The sequence below is a fragment of the Rasamsonia byssochlamydoides genome (assembly GCF_041956645.1).
Source record: "Rasamsonia byssochlamydoides strain NRRL 3658 unplaced genomic scaffold VTN77scaffold_2, whole genome shotgun sequence".
Classification (NCBI taxonomy): domain Eukaryota; kingdom Fungi; phylum Ascomycota; class Eurotiomycetes; order Eurotiales; family Trichocomaceae; genus Rasamsonia; species Rasamsonia byssochlamydoides.
This window is the reverse complement of record NW_027192385.1, coordinates 823,819-843,889: the sequence shown is the minus strand read 5'-3', so window position 1 is coordinate 843,889 and position 20,071 is coordinate 823,819. Positions and strand designations below refer to the sequence as shown.

Sequence of the window (20,071 nt, the reverse complement as noted above, 5' to 3'; positions counted from 1 at the left end):
TATATACCTGGCTATACGTCTACGAAGCTCGAATGTATAGAAAGCAAGCTGCTGTAATTGTGACCAATAGCACAACACAGCTCTGGGTTGTATTTGCTGATTGGTCAATTTCCCAGCAATGAAAACAACGGAAATTAATGTGACCAATAGCACATGAATACGCCTCCCAATTTCATCCGCTGATTGGCCAGTTTCCTAGCAATGCAATGGACGTTCCAATTCCCAATCTGGAACAGACATAGCAGTTCCTCTCTTAAGAGATCAATAATCCTCTGGTATTGCTCGGGATGCACGTGGAAAGGAAATCCATCCCATCTACCGCGAAGGTTTCATGTTTTGCAGGCCGGCATGAAGCATCTTTTACCGACATCTTCTCTCCTCAGAACCAACATCGTACGCGCCCCTTTCCTGTCTGCCGCAACGATGGCAACGCGTGCATTTGGCAAGCATTCTCAACTCGTAGCTCGCAACCACTGACACGGAGCTGACAAGTGATAGACTGCGACGATGGGCTCTTCGAGTTTACTCGCGGACGCTTTCTTGTCAACGAGGCCGAACAGATGGCACGACGCCGCGTACGATTCAACGTAAATGAGCTGGCGTCCGTGGCAGCAAACTCAGTCGGTGCTAACCGATGCGTTAATATTGAGAAATGCCCCGATGACCTGTACAATAAGGCCTATGTCCTCACCATGGATGATGGCACTCAACTTATCGGAAAAGTTCCCAACCCCAACGCTGGCATACCTCATTACACCACCGCCAGCGAAGTTGCGACCATGGACTTCGTAGGTTGGGAAATGCCCCCATTATTTAGCTGTCGAACTAATCTTGCCTTTCCAGGCGCGCAACGTGCTAAAACTTCAGTACCGTATGTGTATACGTGGAACTCCCGAGTGGACGATAACAACCATGTCGGAGCTGAATTCAAAACTGCCTGGAATCCCTCTGCCGAAAGTCTGGTGGACTTTGCGCCCCAATGCGAAGCTCAAAATTTTCTTGCAATGTCTTTGACTATCAGAAGAGGTGGTCAGAGGTAAAATTTACCCGATTTGGGAGCCTCTACTACGCCGAAGACATCGGCGTATGTCCTGGAGAGCCTCTCTCCATCGAAGAGGTGAACTCCGTTCTCAATTCTCGCTTTGCAGTTGGCCCAGCTACCGGCCGTGAATGGAACGACGAGGGCCGCCAAAATATTCAGTGTGATCGGGGACCACGTAAGTTCAATCGCTTGGAATTAGTGTCTACCATGCTGCTTACATATGCCCTTTCAAGGGACCTCGATTCTGGATTACCGAAAAGCGGTTGGTCTCCGTGAAAGAGCGGCTATTAAGACGCTCCGCCATGTGCCAAAGCAGATGGCGATCGTCTGCGGACCGGGACTGTTATATCAACCTACACCTGCAAAGAAGCTTGCGGCGCTCGAGTATTATTTTCAAATTCTCGAGTTCTTGCTGCCAGACGACCCATCCCTTACCAGTGGCCACCTTTGGCACAACGACCTCCACCATGAAAATATCTTCGTCAATCCGGAGGATCCGACGGAAATCCTGGGTATCATCGATTGGCAATCGATCCAAATAGCGCCTCTGTTCGATCATTGCCTCGATCCCAGCTTTATCAACTACGACGGCACCGACGTCGGGGACAACCTCGAACCGCCTAAGATGCCCCAAAACATCGACTCTCTGCATGGCGAAGAGAAGACTGCGGCCATAAGTCACTATCTGAACAAGTCGGTCATGGGTGCTTGGCGCCGTCTCGTCCAAGGCAAAAATCCAAGCCAATACCGTGCCATCCGGTTCCAGCGTCCCACCAGCGGCCATCTCCTCCATCTCTCCCGCCGGATCTTCGAACTGGGTGAAGCTCACTTTTGTGCTCTGCTGCTCGACCTCCAGGACGAGTGGCAGAATCGTCATCTTACCGAGTCCGACCCGTTCTCCGAGAGACAGGTCGCCGAGATTGAAGCAGACACGAAACGCGCCGACTTAGGCATCGAGATCATGAAGACGATCGAGCAGCGATTGGGCAATCTGTGGCCGGAGAAAGGCGTTGTGGAGCACGAAAGATACGAGGAGGTAAAAGCGCTTCAAGGGGTGAAAGCGGAACTCGTCGCCCAGTACTGTGTACACCCTGACGAGGACACGCCTATTTTCGAGCAGTTTTGGCCATTTGATGATTAGACGATTAGACGATTTCCGTGCGCTTTCCACATTTACGGTGATCAACTTGGAGCGCTCACGCCAGAATCACAGGTCTGGCTACGTACGACATGTATTAATCCCCATTTCCTACACATGCCAAATGAAATATGATGTCGAACCGGGCAGACAAACAGAATGCACGCAACATGCTCTAGCATTCAGGGCTAAGATCAGCCTGGAAAAAAAAGCTTTGCCTTTTCAACTTGACCATACGCTGGTCAGGTTCTATGGCCACTATGCTGTTATTGATGGGAAGGAGGCAAAGCGCTCGGTACCAACCAGTTCGGAAGGTTGGGTTTGAGGAGTAAGTAGGTGGGTAGGGTAGAGTAAGGGATCTAAAAGTTGTAGGGGGCATAAAAAAAATAAAAAGGTCTGCTGGGCAATTAATCAAGTCGTGCTCAGGTCTGGTTACAGGCGATCGTCGACGCGATTGGAGGAATAGCGCAATTCCAAAAAAAAAATAAAAGCCAGGAATGGGCAGGAGTACGTACGTCCAAGCCACATCGCAACAACCTCTTACTTACATTCCAAGGTTAACCATGAAGTTCATTTAGTGGCATGCTAGCTATGTCCTATGTATGCTGCATTCTGCCGGCGCTACAGCTACGGCACTTGACTTGGTCAACCGAGGCTGTCGGTCGTCGCTGTTGGAATGACGAAATCCTCCAAAAAACGCGCGCGAGGAGTTGCAGGGAAGATGGGAGTCAATGAGTGGTATACGGAGTAGATTGGGCAGAATCACGGGAGGAATATTCGGTTAGAGGAAGCAATTACCGATCTTGGTCTGGTCCATCTGCGATCTGCGATCTATTTATTGGATGGTGAGTATCGCCACCTTCTTTGTTGATCAAGGCTAAATATATATGTTCGCTCTATGCTGACTCCTTTTTTGTTTTTTCAGAGGATGTCCACCTTGCTTTAGAAAACTCCTCATAAACATGGTGTCATGGGAGGACTGCTGCATAATGGACATCATTCATGATTCCTTCGAAACGCTAATAAAAAGCATAGAGTACTTCCCCTCCCTCATGATAACGTCACATCCCACTACATTCCACTACACATTACTTCATGAGATTGCCATTGTTGACTCATCGTCAATTAGGAAAATCCAGACGCCTCTACGGCTATGACAGCTCCTACATTGCAGAGGCCTAATTTTTATATATAGTAACTATATAAGAAAATGTACTTTCTTATAGATCTTTGATTAATCTAAAACTTTGCATAGAAAATTTTTGGAGTACTATTACAGGTAGTAAGTAAATTTAAGTCTGGCTATTACTCGGTTCCTGAAGGCATACCGTGGGCCAGATAGACATACACAATCAGGGTTAGCTACTCCATGATTTGTCCGGCCCGGCCCGTGGACGCGTGGCGGATAAGATTAATACCCCGCAATGCAATGCTTGGCATCGCCTTTCTATGTATATATCTATGTATGTATCCATGTATATACTTATGTGAAGAGCAGTAATGCCTAGCAAAGGAATCACCGTATACAGCTACATCTCTGTTGAGGGATATGAAGTCGAGTTCGCCGTCCCGAAACAACGGGTGCGAAACACGGCAGCCGATAACTTCACCGCCAAGAACCTGGAAGTCGAGTCCTCCAACATTCCCGGTCTGGAGCACTTCACCGGACGATTCGAGTGGAAAGTTCTTTATGATGGCGCCGTCATCGGGAGTGCCTACTGCGATATCAATAGCTTGACGGGAAAACTCGAAGGCGGTTCGATGGCCTCAATTGCAGATTGCAGGCCCATTGTGACGGACGAAGTCATTGTCACCTATGGATTCTATGACGCTGGCCATGGCGAATTCGGACTTCCCAATCGCGATCAGTGCTACGTGACCGTCTGTTCAACCGCCAACAGGGCCTGGATGGGAACTCTCGCGCCCCCGGGATCCATTGCGGCCCAGGAACCTTTCTCCCGCTTCGTCCTCGCTGCCCCGCACGATAACGGGATGAACAGCATGGAGAACTGTGACGCGGTGTTCCAGAACCTCGACACGGACATGGTGTCAGAACTCCGGAAATGCGTGCCGTCGTTGCGGTTTTTTGATCACCTGCCCGACCATTTCCTCCTCAAGAAGCTCCCGGACATCGTCTACGGGTTGGCGATCACCCAGAAAAAGGAAATCCCCGTGATGCTGGCGCTCGGCGCGCGGTATTTTGAATTCCGCCCCGCAAAACTCCTGCCCATGTTCGAGAAGATATCGGCCTTGCCAGACAAATTCTACTTCCAGCATGCGTGCATCCCGGGATTGGCTTTTGACGACTTTCTCGATCAGCAGGTTGCCTTTCTCGACGAGAATCCGACCGAGATCGTGACGATACACATCCGTTGGGACAACATCCTGCGCGAGTGCCAGAAGCCAACGGAGCAAGAGATTGCCGACATGTTAAGCGCCGCCTGCGCCAAGGCGACTCGCAACCCGGGTCTGACCTGGGGTGGCAGCGAATGTTTTCGTCAGCCGATCGACGAGCTGCGGGCCAGCGGGAGACGGTTGATCTGCGTCGTCCATGCGGATAAATACGACAGCTGGACAGCCGAGGCGTACGCGACGCTGCGCGCGGAGCCGATCCTCGCGAGATTCGAATCCATGAACACGGCCGGACAGGAAAGCAGCGACCTGACGGTGTTGCAGTGCCAGGCGACGTCGCAATCGATAAAGGAGGTTTTTGTCTATAGCGTTCTGTCGGCCGAGGCCGCGACGTCGTGTCTGATGTCCACCAAGGGCGCCCTGGACATGCGGACGCTGCCGTGGATTCGCGAGTATGCGCTCGAGAGGCTGCGGGCAGAGAAGACGATCGTCATTATGAATGACTTTATCGATGGTGCGACCGCCGATACAGCGATTGAGTTGTCGAGGAGGAGGCTGCTAATGTGAGCTTGCATTATACTCAGCGGGAAAGATTATCTATGCCTCCAGCTACTCTGAATATATATATATGGTTACTTAGGTAGATATATATCCGACTTGCATTTTTTTTCTGGGGTGCGAGTTTCAAACAAGAGCCACCCAATTCTAGTAATGATGACGATGATGGCCTCATTATACAAGACTAAAAAATATTTTGGCAAGGCAAGCTTGCCTATAATTTTTGGTAACAAATAAAGACCCACGGGGTACCACAAAGCAAAAAAGTATGAAAAGCACATACAAACGAGGCAGGGACTTCTCTCTCTTCGTGTTAGCATATATATCAATACTATTAAAGAGAGATATATATATGTGTCGTCAGGGAGGGTATATAAAAGACTTTACAACAGAAGACATATTATTAAAGAGCATCTTATGTAGAGCTAAACTTCAATATAATATAAGATAATATCTTACTATGGAGGAGAATGCATACATGCTGCCACTACCTCAAGTTTATGGTCTATTTGCTTTAATTTTAGACATAGGATGTTGATTAGATCTTTACAACGCAGAACGGGGCTAATATTGCTTGAATGTTATTTCAGCAAATCTCCTTTCTTTCTTTTTTTCTAAAAAAGAAACATCAGCAGAAAAGATCCAATACCTACAAGAATAGTATCATGGCATCTCTTTTAGCTGAATGGTAAGTTTCAGACAGAAAATTATGATTTCAGTAGTCATCATCATCATTATCATCATAGTCGCCACCATAAGCACTCCCGGTATTATTATTATCACCCCCGTCAAGACTACTCCAACTCCAATGGAAAATCCTTTCTTGGTACCCTCAAAAATCCGTATAATTAAGGAAGGAAATTGAGTGAAGATTTAATAGGGAGTAGTTTATATATCTTTTCCTAGTATATTTATTTGTATTGCGCCGGGCTGTGCTTAACTGATATAAAAAGTTTGACATTTTAGCAAAAGGAGAAGATATATTAAAAGAGAAGTTGTTGCAGCATTGTTCCTACGTACACAGGTGTATATTGTATGGTATGTTGAAGACCAGTATCAAGGAAACTATGCCCAAAGGAAGGGATCTTCAAGAGTTCCAGGGCTCCATATATTCAGGTAATTTTCCTCCATGACAAGCCTTGTCGAATTCCTCCAAAACTGGTTCAAGTTATAATATCAGCTATCTTTACGGATTATAAAGACTGAAGCTTCACACCCACTGATTAGGTCCATTGAAACCTGCCAAGGTTTGGCTGCTTCATATCTAATATCATACGGCTAGCTTGTGACATCCTTCGAGAAGGCTGAAGGGGGTGTTTCGTTCAACTTACTGCTCAGCCTCTTCTTGGTATACTTGTTTGGCCTCTTGACATTGCTACTCTTATTCACAGAGTCGCTCTGCTTCTTAGAGGTGCTATCTTAGATTTGCAATCACCTTATCTATAATAGTAGGGGCAGACTGGCTGATCTTTCAGTATTGGTCCATTCTTAGCAGGACACCTAAAAGGCAGTAAGTATCTGTGCATTCTCTTGGTAGGATTAGTATATACTAGAGGGTTAAATTTCCCATATATTGTAGAAAGATTAAAATCTAATATTAACAGATTGTCATCCCATTTAACATGGAGCTGGGACATACCTGCTAGGCGGTTAAATCTCTAGGGGGTGTGGTTGGATCATGACCCAAAAAAAAAAGAAATGAAACATCAAGAAGTGATTTACTGGCAGTTGACAATAATTTAAAAAGCTTGCTGACCATGCTGACCATCCAGACTAACATCCATTTACTCTCAATGTCTGCACTCAACATTCACAAGTATGTTTATTTGCTACTTTTTCTAGGCTTTACAAGGTCAACTTCTTCATCCAATCCAGTCCACCATGCACAACTCTTGCATTGGATGAACACTATATCTTATGCACCTACATTACTGACAGTGTTTACAATTGATCTCCCTTTGGATACAGGCACCAAACTAACAAAGATCACTCCATCATCCTCGAGCCTCAATGAATCTTTCATGCTTTTGCTTCTTTCCATTTTCACTCCTCCAGCAAAGCCTGATTCTATTTTACTCTCTGAACAGACGATACTACTGCCGACAATTATAGAACCAGTTGGATCTCGACCGACACCACAAAAAGGTCCATATACTACACCCTGAGGATCATTTTCAGTCGTACTCAAGCTGAACAACCACTTCCAGTAAGCAGTATTGTATTCTCAGGATAGTATTTCCCCCTCCTCTGCGATGCTGAAGGAGCGACCAGTGAGCACTGCACAAGAAGGCCAAGTCGCGCTGCAAGTAAAGAGAGCCTTCAACCACCCGGGCAATGGGTGCAAGAAGAAGCTAGTGTAATCGGCAAACCACTAAGGGGCATCTAGTCGCTCAGTCAAGAAACAAGCCAACCATTTCTTCAGGCGCTGACGGGGGTGAAGGGGGTGGGATAGAGCATGATGATCAAGCCCGGTGGACAACGCCTCGACACTCCTTCACCTTCATCACATCTAGGATGTCGACCAGGGACGACATTTGCAATCTGGAGACCATGTTACTGAATCCTAGATCCACAACTGCACAACAAGTAGAACATCTTGTTGGAAGGCCTCCCGAGATGTGTTCTGCCCCTTCGCCAGTCCTGCCGTTTTAGGCCTAGGGCCACACACATTCGTGTATGTAGTTCGTCTTCTTTCGCTCTTTGCCTCATGTTCTATATATCTTCCTGATTATTTCATTCTGACGAAGAAGTAAAGAGCTTTATTCTTGTACTGAGCGGTCTGAATGAGCTGTGTTTGATCAGCTTGGGGAACCTTGCTCCTTTCTGTTCCATAGTCTATCCACCGTGATTACTTCGACGACTGTTAGCTTGCCGGGCAAGTTCTTGGCCATAGATACCTATTAAGATCTCTCTCTCAGTGATAATTTAGGATTCAATAGCCTCAAACTTTCTTTTTATGCTCATTTTGCTCCTTGGCCTCTATTAAAGCATGAGGTCCTTGTATGTCATCTTCTCACATACTTGTAAAAGCTGCTTGTATGTGGTTGCTGGAATATCCAGTCGGACCAGGCATATACAGCGTTAGATATCGCCCCAGACTTAGTGGAGAATTGCATTATATAAGGTACACGCCCAGACTGTTGGCTCGAAAGTTGGCGTAAGTGGCCATTGAGACTCTATATATGTACAAAAGTTGTACATGATGCTGAAAGTAGTACATGATAATCCATAATCCACCCCGACCAATTCCCTCAACGACGGCCGATTAATCGATCAGACATACTTGCACATCATGGCAACCATGAGGTCGAACAGACCGATGGCTTCGACGAAAGCAAAGCCCAAAATGGCGTAGGAGAAGAGCTGACCACGCAGCGCCGGGTTGCGAGAGACGCCCATCAGCAGGGCAGCGAAGACGAGACCGATACCGATACCAGCGCCTCCAAGACCAATAGCGGCAGAGCCCATACCCATGTTCTTAGACACCTCGACCATGGCCTGGGCGATTTCGGAAGAGTAGTGACGACGAGACTGGTGGTTGATGAAAGCCTGGCGGACGTTGGCCTGGAGGATCTTGGATGCTTGCTGACGCTTCAGAGTCTGGAAGGGAGTGGCAGAGGGAGCGACGGTTCTCTGAGAACGGAGGCCGCTGGTGACATCGGTGAAGGTCCGCTTGGGAGCAGTGTTCAGTTGAAGACGAAGGGCCGGACGAGCGGCCGCCTTGGTGGTGGTCGAGGCCATCGTGGTGGCCAATCTGGAGGCGAACACACGAGAGGAGGCCATTGTGCTGGTGGATGGAGGGAAATGAATGGCCGGAGGAGAGACTGTTGGCTATCGATTGATGGGAGGAGCCTGAAAAGGAGTTTTCTGAAGGAAACGGCTGGGAAAAAGCTGAGGAGTGTGAGTTACAACTGAGGCCCTCCGGGACATAAATACTCTCCGGTCAAATTTTCGCCTGTCCAATTCCCAGTCCGTCTTAGTGCATAGTTGAGAAAAGCCCCACTCTGTGTATTACACGCAAATCATTTGCACATAGATTGCTGAGTTTTTTTCATTATTCCTGGCTTATCGGGATCATTCGGGGGGGGGCTTGGCCGAGGTTGGATCCTCTGAACCTGGAAGCTGTTGGGAAGCAACACGAGTCTTTACTCAGTGGTACAACCAGTTGTCCAGGTCTCGCTGGCCCAGCAGGTCCGCGAAGGTGGAATTGTGTGCTGTACACGAGTGCTAGCGACGCGGCATCCCAAGCTATTCTTTAGACTGAGGCTTCACATCCGCATAACTAACACGTCCAAGGTCCTACATGAAAAGAAGCAACTTATTTAGTTGATTTCGAACCTAGTCTGCTAATTCATGGCTTTTATATATCTCCCACAGGAGCACAAATCAAGTTGATAGGTATGGAATGTTAGAAGATAAAAATCTGTGTTGGGGCTGTAGGTCAATAGTGGTGTTTTTCCCCCTTGTTGATACTCCAATATAGTGGTACGCCCCACATGGCCACACCATCTCATCCAATCATCCAAGGTCTTTGCCGTGATATCTTCTGGAGTTTTCTCGGATTTGATAAACCGGGCCGATTTCGGGCGGCTGCTCCACCAGCTTCGGAGTTCCTGTTTCACCGAGAGTACCCGAGGGATCAAGCCACTTGCTCGGCTGGAAGGAAATCAACTCCTCGGGAAAGCACTCACTGAACGTCAGTTTTGGGACACCCTCCATAACACAGGGAAAGCTCTATGCGCTTGATCTTCATTTTGCTCTGCTGGACAGTTTAATCTCTTAGAGGGTTATCTTGGATGAGGATGCAGGTCTTATAGGTAGTGATAAGTGTATTAGCAATAATGTGTATTATTGCCATGTCTACCTAGGTAATTTCTGGTGACCTTACAGCTACACATGTCGACCACTCAGAGTCTCCTCCGAGGACACGTCGAGAGGTGCGAGCGCTGATTGGCCAAAGTGAATATAAGGATCCATAGTACAGAGTGAAAATTCTGCACCGGTGAGCGCTTTTGGATATGACCTTCAATTGTAGGTATAAATAGCACCGATCACCTCGAGACAGAGACAAAAGTCAGACCAAATACTGCGAGAACGACGTCAGCAATAAAAGCCCTGATTATTGCAGCTATCTGCGATTTCTACCGCCTATTTATACTTGTCAATACGGACCAAATTGCACCCCAAAACTCATGCATATGCCTGCTTCGTAGAATCTTCTTGATATGTGGCTTCGGTGATCAACGCCGATTACCGGGGAATACCGGGGGTATCAGTATCGAGGCTCCCGCTACACCGCTACTTGTCGGACCGTCTCATTAGTCCTATCGGTCCGGTCGTACCGGTTGACAAGAATGTATTAAAGGCATTTCCTTTAAAGATGCTATTTGAATTCACTACTCCGTAGCTTTAGATATATCGAGGAAAGAAAGATGATAGATCAAGTCTTTGGCGAGTCATTTTTCATGCCAGTGGTTCTCAAACACCCAGTGCTTGCAGCTATGTAAAGTGCTCTGTACGGAGTAAACATCGGAGGGAAAGCGCACAATAATGAAAGGTTGAGATAGTGCAGTGGAGAGAGTGTGTTGGCGAGATAGTTCGCTGTCTGAGCCCTCAAGCCTCTAGACCAATTTAGTACTCGCAATTCCGATTGTGCCTTGGATCTACCATACTCCATACAGCTCAGTTTAACCCAAATTTTACGAAAATTTTGCTTGGAGACTGTATATGTTAAGCGCAGGTCTCCTAGGTAGGTCTACGCAGATAGGATTAATAGCGGGAGAGAGTACTTGAGAGGTACGGAGTAAACACAGGTGTCTGACGCGCTGCATATTGCAGAACGCTGGTCTTGCCTCCGGCTGCGCCAGTGAGGTGCATATCTACCATGGGCCACGTGGCCAGCGTCTGGCTGGCCGTTGGGATGGGATCGGGGGGGGGAAGGAGGGAATTTCCCATGGGTGGGCATTTCCCAGCCCACCTAGCGGGAGTAGGGATGGGAAATTTATAAAAAATCGCCCATAAGGAGATTTCGGTAAATTTCAAGGAATTTTCATGAATTACAGAAATTTCAATAAATTCTAAAGGTTTTATCAGTCATCAATATCCTTGGCATTAATGACTAATAAATCTCAGGATTCTAAATTTTGAACCTACTTTCTACAAAATGTGCTAAAATTTTCCATAAGGCCAAGCGTTTTTCATGAGATTTCATGAAAAAAAGCCTGAAATTTCATCATTCATCCCTAGATGGGAGATTCCCGATGGGATTTGGGATGCTCCCTTAGCGCCATTGGCTCATTTTGGACCCCCTTTTTACTATCCATACCCCCGATAAATTATTTTTGGTTAAGCCCCAAAATTATTTTACCACCAAAAATACTAGTGAATTTAATAATGAATTTTTATGTTCGTGACCATAAAAATTGATATAAAAATCGATTAGAATAGTTTTCAACATAAAAAAAAATTCATGATTAATTAATTTTAGTAGTATTTTCGGTGGTAAAACAATTTCAGTGGCTTGACTAAAAGAAGTTTAGTGGGGGTGTGGTTATCGAAATGGGGTGTCCGTAGTAGTACCCAACAGTTAGGGTTTTCCAATCTCTCATCTATATAAGCAGCATAATGGTGAGAGAAAAGAATCAATCAACCTACCTATTCCTCTTCAGCCTCTCTGCATACAGAAGTGCCCCATCCTATAAGGGGTCCATCCCTACAACAAGAAAGATACTCCACAGTATCCCTACAACATCTGCATTGGCTGCATATCCTGCAAAGATAGAGGGATCCCTTAGGTTCTTCACGTCCAGGAACTTCGTGAACAGATCACCTGGCTCTGCGGCAGGATCGGTGCATTGCAGTTCTGCCGCATGAGCTTACTTCCCTTGACACCAGAAGCTGCTCCTGCTGCAGGAAGTATGCCTTAGGGTGATACAGCCAGGGGATGCAGAGGACCTGTCTAGAAATCCTATTCCTCCATTATTATTGTTGTTGTTTTCCTAATGAAGAGGACAGTTAATTCTCTTATAGAGTGACTGCTGCTACTAAGCTTCCTCCTATAGAGATACCACCTACCATGAAGTGAGCAGGATCCCTACTAATCTTGTCTAGGTGCGCAAACACCCACTCAAATGCATCCCACGCATTGTGCAACTGCGTCAGATGCTAAAATCACAACATATGGCAGTAACAGACATGCACAAGCATGATAGGCACTAGCATGGAGTCGACAATCCCGGCGCAGTTAGCGTCTTTAGAGGACAGCATCCTAAAGAGGAATCCTCCGCCATGGAAGAACAGGTACACTGGCAGAGCAGAAGCAGACGTAGAAGCAGAAGTAGAGCCATCAGCGGGGGGATCCCTTAGTTGGTAGACATACATAGGAATGCTCTGGCCATTATGAGTTAGCACTTATGGATTGAACTTTTAAATCTGGTTAATAAGGCTAGACATCTAGAGGAATTCAGTGGATGCTGCCTTGTAAGCAGTATTAATGGCTCTTTGGACATCTTTAATAGACTAATTGGACTAATCTAACTAATATGGCATCTATACTATAGGGGTGCTGGTGCTGGTGCTAGTTCTATTGCTGTTTACCAGGTCAACCCATTCAGGGCTGGGGATGCTATATGCTGAGAAGTCGGCCATAATATTGCTGGCCAGAGCATCAAGAAAATTGACTCGAGAGATACCTGATCAGAAGATAAATTATTGTTTGAAATAGACATCTGCCAATATTGCCCTGATCGGCAATAAGTGTCCAGCAATGAGGAATCCATAGCCAGACAAAGATGTGGAAATGTATGTAGATTATTGATTACCTTTGGCAAGCTCTCATAACCAAACGGATTTGACCCGCCGGTAATCATTATTATTATCGGGGCCCAAGGCAGCAGACTTTTTTTTTTGCTTGTAGTGAAATTACTGTGTATTATTTCATATCTGAGATCCTATGACAATATCTATGTATTAGATTACTTGTTTGATATCTTTTTTTTTCTTTTGGTGGAGATTATGTTGAATTCCCCTGCATAATATAGCGATTGTATATCTAGTGATATCACTATATATAGTCATAAACATCAGAATAATAATTAATACGCATGTTCTCTGGCTGATGTCGCATTCCAATCCTACTCTTTCCCTTCTCGCCCTTTTTTTGAGCCCAATTTCTCCTTGTCACAAAACGCACTTCTGACAGAGCGTAGAGAGAGACACAGCTCAAAATTCTTCCACGATAACAACATCCCAAACTTAGTCTGCTGGCTTCTTCGGCTTCTGGCCGTATACCACGTAGCTATTATAATAATAAATAAGCAAGTCAAAATTCCCGTACAACGAATGTAGACAAAATGAGGGATGTGTCTGCTCACAAATGGAAAAATGCGTGAATCTTGGGATTCCTTGCATCGCTTCTTGTTTTCGCGACTAGGACAGTCACCTCATCTTTGGACCATCCTGCATATCGGGTTAAGATGGCCATTGCACTAGCTTCGAAGCCCGTCTCTGCCTGGAGGAGATTCCAGAGGCCGATTTTTTTCTAGTTCATTATGTCAGTTTTTTTATTTATTTTCTTCCTCTTCCTCCTGCTGCTCTTCTTCTTCTTCCTCTCTTTCTCTCTCTCTATATCTTTTTTTTTGGATGACAACTTACCAAATGTTTATCTTTCGGCCAGGTTCCCATAGGAACTATATACTTCTGAACATGGATGTTTTCAAAGCCGGCATCACGGAACCACCCTTCTAGCTTAGGGCCTGGATCTAATTCATATCCTGTGGTGAAGAATGCACCACGGACAACATCATAGTACTGTTGTATAGAAGTGCCTTTGGTAGAGCCATCTTCAGAGCGCAACCTGACATCCCAGTCCTGGAATTCTACCCAGCCTCCAGGGGCAGTATTGCTAGTTACATATATTAGTAAGCAGTAGTAAGAAGGTTGGTTAAGAACTTAACTTATAAGCTTGCTGTACCAGCTTCTTGTAGTCCTTAATAGACATCATCAGATATCGGGCATGGATAAAGTCAAAAGGCTTGTTATAAACCCATTCTGCCTCGATGTCGTCAATAAGAAACCTCACATTTGGAGGAACCCTAGAGGAGTAATTAAGATTTTTGGCAGTTGATTTCGTTAGAGGATGACATACAAGGATGGCTGAATAGGACTGAGGTCAACACCAATGACCTAGCACATGAAGATTTTAGCAATTCGTCACCTGGTAATGGGTATCTGCCTACCTCTGCAGAAGGGAACTGTTCACCAAAGTCAATGGCCCAAATTCCGGTTCCAGTGCCAAGGTCAAGGACCCGCTGCGGTGAATCACCAATAGGGGCAAAAAAGAGCTTCCGATCCATAATTGTCAATGACATTTCATGCAGCATGTCCAGTCGATCTGCCTCATCCTCATCATTGGGCAGGAGATAAGCTTTATCTTATTAGCAGGAGCAGTCATTAATTCCTTTAGGATAAAACGTACTGCCATCACGGTATCCATGGTACGTTCTGCCGTTCTCCTTTCGATAATTGAGAACGGACGAGGTCAGAGAGGCGCTGTAGCTGGACCTGGTAGGGATCAGTCTCTAGATACCTAGAAAGAATGCAGCACGGATTACAGACAGCTCATCTCCATAGGTTGAATCATTTTCAGTTGCCTAGATCAAGGTTATCCAATGCGTGGGCAAAGCAGCATGAGTCGTGCATACCTCGTCATCGACTTCAATCGTAGGGTTCGCCTCAGCCATGATTAGGTTGCTTCCACGTGGATGAAGGATGTCAGAGTAGTACAGGGGTTCTAAGAGGAAGAGGACAAAGTGGCTGAGCGATAAAGATGACTAGGAGTCTGACGGCACACAGGAGAGGAGCAACGCTTATATGCAGAGAATGAATTCCTATCATCTGTTCCTCAAAGAAGCTAAGTAATAGGCTGGGCTGTTGTAGCAGCATGGTGCAGAAACAGTGGGCAACTGTCTGCATCATAACAATGGTGTCAACGTACTCCATGTACGTGGCACACATGCTGGGCTGTAAGCTAGGGCTTCGGGGAGAATCCGGCCGCTTGCTAACGTTAGCCCTGCACAGATCAGCATCGTCAGCATCACCGTCACTGCGATGATCCCTGCAACTGTCATCTGACTCGATTAAAGTCCCCGCTTTTGCACCGATGCCAGATGGCCGTTGATTGTGGGAACTCGAGTGGGAATCACAGAACCTGTCCAATAGTCAGCGCATAACTGGCTTTGTACGGTACTGTAAATACCCAGTAAGGGAAGGAAAAGTAGAAGCGTTCAATCTTACGGACTTTCTCCTTCCTTGTAGCACCCACCGAATTTTTTTATCCAAGTTGATGTGCTAGTGCTAACTCGCCCTCACCCTGCATTAAAGTGCCCATACTCCTGCCTGTGGATGGACATTGCCTGAGCCTGATCGCCTGAATGCAGCGGCATGGCGCTATTCTCAATGGAAGAGGAGCCAGTGAGCGCCAACATACAATTGCTGTTGTATGTTTTTTTTTTTGAAGTCTCTTATTCTTTACCTCCGTTTTTTTTTTTTTGTCTTTAGAATTACTGACAGGGCAAGTGGAATGGAGAGGGGAAGAGGAAGGAGGGGGTTAATTAATCAATGGCAGATGAATGGGGGATAAATCTACATAAATCTAGATAAATTGAGAAATGGATTTGGATCCATCTATCTATCTATGTGAAACAAATATAAATCAGCAAGAGTCTCAATCAGGGGTCTATGACATGATATGACATGATGCATGAGAGTAGAATGGCCTCACATCAAAAAGTATATGCAGATATAATTTGATGAGTATCATGCATTATATTTTAATTTCTACCTGTTTCCCCAGACCGGCTGTAGGACTTACCCTGCTCCTACTTCTTTGTATCACCCGTCTCCTCATCACCCAGGGGCCTGGGTTCCTGGAGATCCAGCTCAATCCAATCCTCAGCATTGCTATTGCTGGTTCTGGTCGTATTTTCTGTCTCTGGCATCACGTCGAGGGTTGGAGTAGCAGACCCCTTTGCCTGGGTAATAGCTGCACTATCTTTCTGTCTCCCTTCGACTGGCCCCTGACTGACTACGAAAAACGCTTCATCTGCACTGCTGCTCTCCGCATTCCTCTTCGCTCTCTCTTTTTCATCTTCTTCGTCTTCAGGCGTCCCTTCCCGACAGGCCCATGCGTCGACAAATCTGAGCACGTCGCGACGCCACCAGCGCTTCATCACCAGCAGGCGAAAGGGAACAAGCGCAATGATCAGCACCGGGAAGGCCGGTGCGGCACGGGTGAGGGTGACAACAAAGATGGCTGCCGTCAGAATAATTTGAAGAATCGTGTAAAGATGGATCGGGAGATATGACGGTCTCTCAGGAGGCGAATCTTCATGAGTGCTCGGCGGCTTTCCTAGAGAAGCAGGAAGAGGAGGCAACTCCGAGGGTGGCGTAAGAAGGTAGAAAAATCTATACAGAATCGGACTGGAAGTCGTCAGTCAACCTGTATCCAGAATACAAGAGAATGCAATTCCGTACTTTACAGACAGGCTTTGCTCCCCCATAAAGAGGAACAACCCAGCAAGAACGCTCGTCGGAGTCAAGCCGAGAACTTTCATGAACGGTCGACTGACAAAAAGCATGATCCCGCCCGCATGCAGCAATGCGGACCATCGCTGCTCGTAGACACGCCTGACCTCGCGTTCCTCAACCTTCTCTTCCCCATCCACAGTGATCGTATGCTGTTCCCGTTCCGTGTGCATCAACGACTCAGAATGAAGAGGAGCTTGTGGGAGGAGCCCATTTGCAGGTGGAATCCCGAGAATCCCGCATAACGCGGTGGTAGTGCCCAGTAAAGCAATGTCCCACGCGAATCCGCCAGGTTTCCGAGTCCCATAGCGGTCAATTGTGCAAATTATCGAGCTGACCTCGTGATCAAAAAAGAAAAGCACGGTGATGATCATTCCGGGGATGATTGCACCGAGGATCCAACCTATCGGCAATTTCCAGAATTCGACGAAGAAGGTCTGTCGATCTGGGGACGTCGGTCTGAAGGAAGTGCTGACGTTGAGCGTAATCTTGTCCAAGGTGGCCAATTCTCCAATATGGGGCATGGCAATAAATACAACGATCGAGATTGCCGCAGCATACTCCGTCAGACCTAGTCGAATGTACCGGTGGAAGAGAGGCCGCCAGCTCTCGGCGGTCGAGAGAAACATTGCCAGAAGCATGGTTCCAACCGCGCCAATGATGGCATAAAGGAAGGCTGCAAATGACAAGTTCGCATGTGCTCTTTGGAGTTCTTGAATGGCTTTGTGGAAATAGATAACACTATTCAGAAGAGAAAATATTTCCGTCGAAAATGTCGTCACATAGCGCATCGTCCAGTCGTGAGCATTAATTATTGCTAGCAGATAATGAAGCCATCCCGCATGAATGAGCGACCAGGCCATGAAAGGTAGAAAGGGAACCTGATACATGTCAATTTCAGCACAAGAAAGATATGAAGAATGCTGACCTGGAATGCCTCAGTGCATAATGCATATATGTTCTCCGCCAGCACGGAGAACGGGCCTGTCACCCCCAGGATGGTCAGCGGTTGGATTGATAAGCTGGAGAGAGGTCAGTTAATTATCTTAGACAAAAGCATGACAGCTGTTTAACCCTATACTGCTCCCAGCAGGATTATTTGGAAGGTGATATAGCAGTAAGACCCAAAGGCAACGACAATGACTGACGGAAACACTTACAAGGAGAAGATGATCCCACAAATCGCAGTGCTGAAAACCACTTCAATCGTCCCCCAATTAGCTCCCGTCAAGACATAGAGGTCACTGGCAAAAGTGATCCCCGGCAACAGATTGGTGAAGAAGACGTAGACGGCACTGGCCACTATCTGCTGGTTGAACACCGTCCAGTCGGAAACATATCGTCTCCGCAGATTGATAACATCCTGTTTCAAGAGTCTGAAAGGACGAAGCGGTCCACCGGCGGCGACACTTCCACGCAGGGCACAAAACCGCCTGGGAGTGTGCTTAGAGGGCGTGATGATTGAGTGGGCATCGGGGTCATGGTCGTCAGCGTGCTCCGAGACATTGGACTGGCGGTGTCGACGATGGCCTCTGTCCGATAGATGGCGGAGAGAAGATATTCTTGTAGACGGTGGCCGAAAAGCCGAAATCAAAGACATTTGACGCTTGATCAGGTGTATGCTGGTGTGTTTGTATTGTGTGCTGTGCGGGGAAATTACAAGGGAACCTGATAAATATATATTATTGTTTTCGGGGTAGACGAAAGTGGCTCGACAAGACATCAATAATAATGGAGCAAGGAAAAACAACCCAATATCGGGTCTCCACCAGAAGCATCCATTGTAAAATGACTGGCCAATGAAGTTCTAGACCGTCTCGTCAAGGCTTAATTAAGCGTATAATAATAGACTCTCTTATCTGCAGCAAGATGGGCGATCTTTCGGCGATTGAATTGTCTACGAATAACGTCACTGGCTCGGACAGTCAACTGCTCACCGCCTTCCTTTCTGCCAGAACAAGTCTTCGCCGACAATCATGATATTCATCCGAATTTCGACTGTGTCGCTCGTTTCTTCAGGGGATCCTTCGAAAGGACTACCTGAAGCTCGTCGCCACAAGCATGTGTACTCGCTGCCTCTAGGATGCCTTTAATGCCGTTTGGTTCAGAACTCGTTCTGTCGTTGACTTGACCATGGCCGCCAAATTCATCCCGCGCCAGGTCTTCCCGCACTATGGATCCGTGCCACGGTCGTATTTCCTGGGCCATCACCGGGCCGGATTGGAGAAGATGAAGAAGATGTTGTCCTCAATTGACTATGTCATTGAATGCCGCGATTTCCGCGCACCTGTCACCTCCATCAATCCCATGTTTGAGGAGGCCTTGGGGAAAAAATCTCGTCTGATTGTCTATACGAAGAGAGATCTCGGAGGGGAGTCCGACGCAGCCGCAAGAAGGGTGAGTTTGGTAAGATGAATTCTGATCGTTCAGGATGGAAGTTAACCCTGACGGATGGGATTGTCCTCTAGAATAAGAGCCTTATGCGCGAACTTGATCCCAAGAGCGAAGTATTCTTTACCACTGCCTCCTCCGCTCAATCCACGGCCCCGATTATCAGACACTTGAAATCAGATGCCTACGGTCCGGACAAGCTCGTGGCATGCAGGGTGCTGGTGGTGGGCATGCCGAACGTAGGAAAATCCACTTTGATCAACGCCCTCCGCAACGAGGGCGTGAAGAAGGCGAAAGCCGTCAAAACGGGAGACCAGCCTGGCGTTACCAGAAAGGTCGGCACTCCGATCAAGATTGTGGAGAGAGAGGAGGGCTCCGACGTTTACGTGCTCGATACTCCGGGAGTCTTTGTCCCCTACGTACCTGACGCAGAGCGGATGCTGAAATTGGCGCTCTGTGGATGTGTCAAAGATGCCATCATCCCCCCGACCACGCTGGCGGACTATCTCCTCTATCATATCAACCTGCACAACCCGCGCGTCTACGAGCGGTGGTCTAAACCGACCAACGATATCATGCCTCTCCTCGACAGTTTTGCGCGGCAATCAGGCTATCTGGCCAAGGGAGGCGTTCCCAACACGGACCTCGCTGCCTTGAACCTCGTTCAGAAATGGCGAGCCGGCGAACTGGGCAAGTTTGTCCTCGACGACATTCAAGCCGAGCTCATGCGACGGAAAGAGGAGATGACGGAGACGGTCGGTCCCAGCATGACGCAGATGCTCAAAGCCACGCGAGCGGAGAGAATCGAAAGGCAAAAGAGAAAGAAATCAATATAGCTACAAAGCGAAAGAAAAAGCAGAAGCAAAAGAGCATGCCTGATTGAGATGCACTGCACTCTCTGCATGTATGGATCTTTATGATGATTACTACCTAATTTTGTATAATAGTGAACCCGTGTACAAATAGAATAGAACGAAAAAAAAAGCTATTTATGGGTATCAGGATTC

The 20,071-nt window shown here is 47.0% G+C and overlaps 6 protein-coding genes across 6 annotated transcripts; 3 read left to right on the top strand and 3 right to left on the bottom strand.

Annotated features, from left to right (window-relative positions):
- Nucleotides 1–348: 348 nt before the first annotated feature.
- Nucleotides 349–2,183, top strand: VTN77DRAFT_2846 (uncharacterized protein; the record flags this gene model as incomplete). Its single annotated transcript, XM_069418730.1, has 4 exons — nucleotides 349–442; nucleotides 499–788; nucleotides 1,022–1,217; nucleotides 1,276–2,183. The coding sequence occupies 4 exons, from the start codon at nucleotides 349–351 to the stop codon at nucleotides 2,181–2,183; spliced, it is 1,488 nt and encodes a 495-aa protein (XP_069282327.1).
- Nucleotides 2,184–3,680: 1,497 nt separating this feature from the next.
- On the top strand, nucleotides 3,681–5,099 carry VTN77DRAFT_2845 (uncharacterized protein; the record flags this gene model as incomplete). Its single annotated transcript, XM_069418729.1, has 1 exon — nucleotides 3,681–5,099. The coding sequence occupies one exon, from the start codon at nucleotides 3,681–3,683 to the stop codon at nucleotides 5,097–5,099; it is 1,419 nt and encodes a 472-aa protein (XP_069282326.1).
- A 3,264-nt stretch (nucleotides 5,100–8,363) lies between these two features.
- VTN77DRAFT_2844 (uncharacterized protein) lies at nucleotides 8,364–8,873 on the bottom strand (the record flags this gene model as incomplete). Its single annotated transcript, XM_069418728.1, has 1 exon — nucleotides 8,364–8,873. The coding sequence occupies one exon, from the start codon at nucleotides 8,871–8,873 to the stop codon at nucleotides 8,364–8,366; it is 510 nt and encodes a 169-aa protein (XP_069282325.1).
- Nucleotides 8,874–13,343: 4,470 nt separating this feature from the next.
- VTN77DRAFT_2843 (uncharacterized protein) lies at nucleotides 13,344–14,830 on the bottom strand (the record flags this gene model as incomplete). The annotated part of the gene is made up of 9 exons (XM_069418727.1): nucleotides 13,344–13,386; nucleotides 13,463–13,629; nucleotides 13,743–13,992; nucleotides 14,045–14,182; nucleotides 14,236–14,273; nucleotides 14,327–14,514; nucleotides 14,566–14,651; nucleotides 14,706–14,740; nucleotides 14,792–14,830. 9 exons carry the CDS (start codon nucleotides 14,828–14,830, stop codon nucleotides 13,344–13,346), a joined length of 984 nt encoding a protein of 327 aa, XP_069282324.1.
- A 1,137-nt stretch (nucleotides 14,831–15,967) lies between these two features.
- On the bottom strand, nucleotides 15,968–18,273 carry VTN77DRAFT_2842 (uncharacterized protein; the record flags this gene model as incomplete). The annotated part of the gene is made up of 4 exons (XM_069418726.1): nucleotides 15,968–16,568; nucleotides 16,623–17,554; nucleotides 17,602–17,695; nucleotides 17,834–18,273. The coding sequence occupies 4 exons, from the start codon at nucleotides 18,271–18,273 to the stop codon at nucleotides 15,968–15,970; spliced, it is 2,067 nt and encodes a 688-aa protein (XP_069282323.1).
- Nucleotides 18,274–18,806: 533 nt separating this feature from the next.
- Nucleotides 18,807–19,900, top strand: VTN77DRAFT_2841 (uncharacterized protein; the record flags this gene model as incomplete). The annotated part of the gene is made up of 2 exons (XM_069418725.1): nucleotides 18,807–19,070; nucleotides 19,142–19,900. 2 exons carry the CDS (start codon nucleotides 18,807–18,809, stop codon nucleotides 19,898–19,900), a joined length of 1,023 nt encoding a protein of 340 aa, XP_069282322.1.
- Between the last annotated feature and the right edge of the window lie 171 nt (nucleotides 19,901–20,071).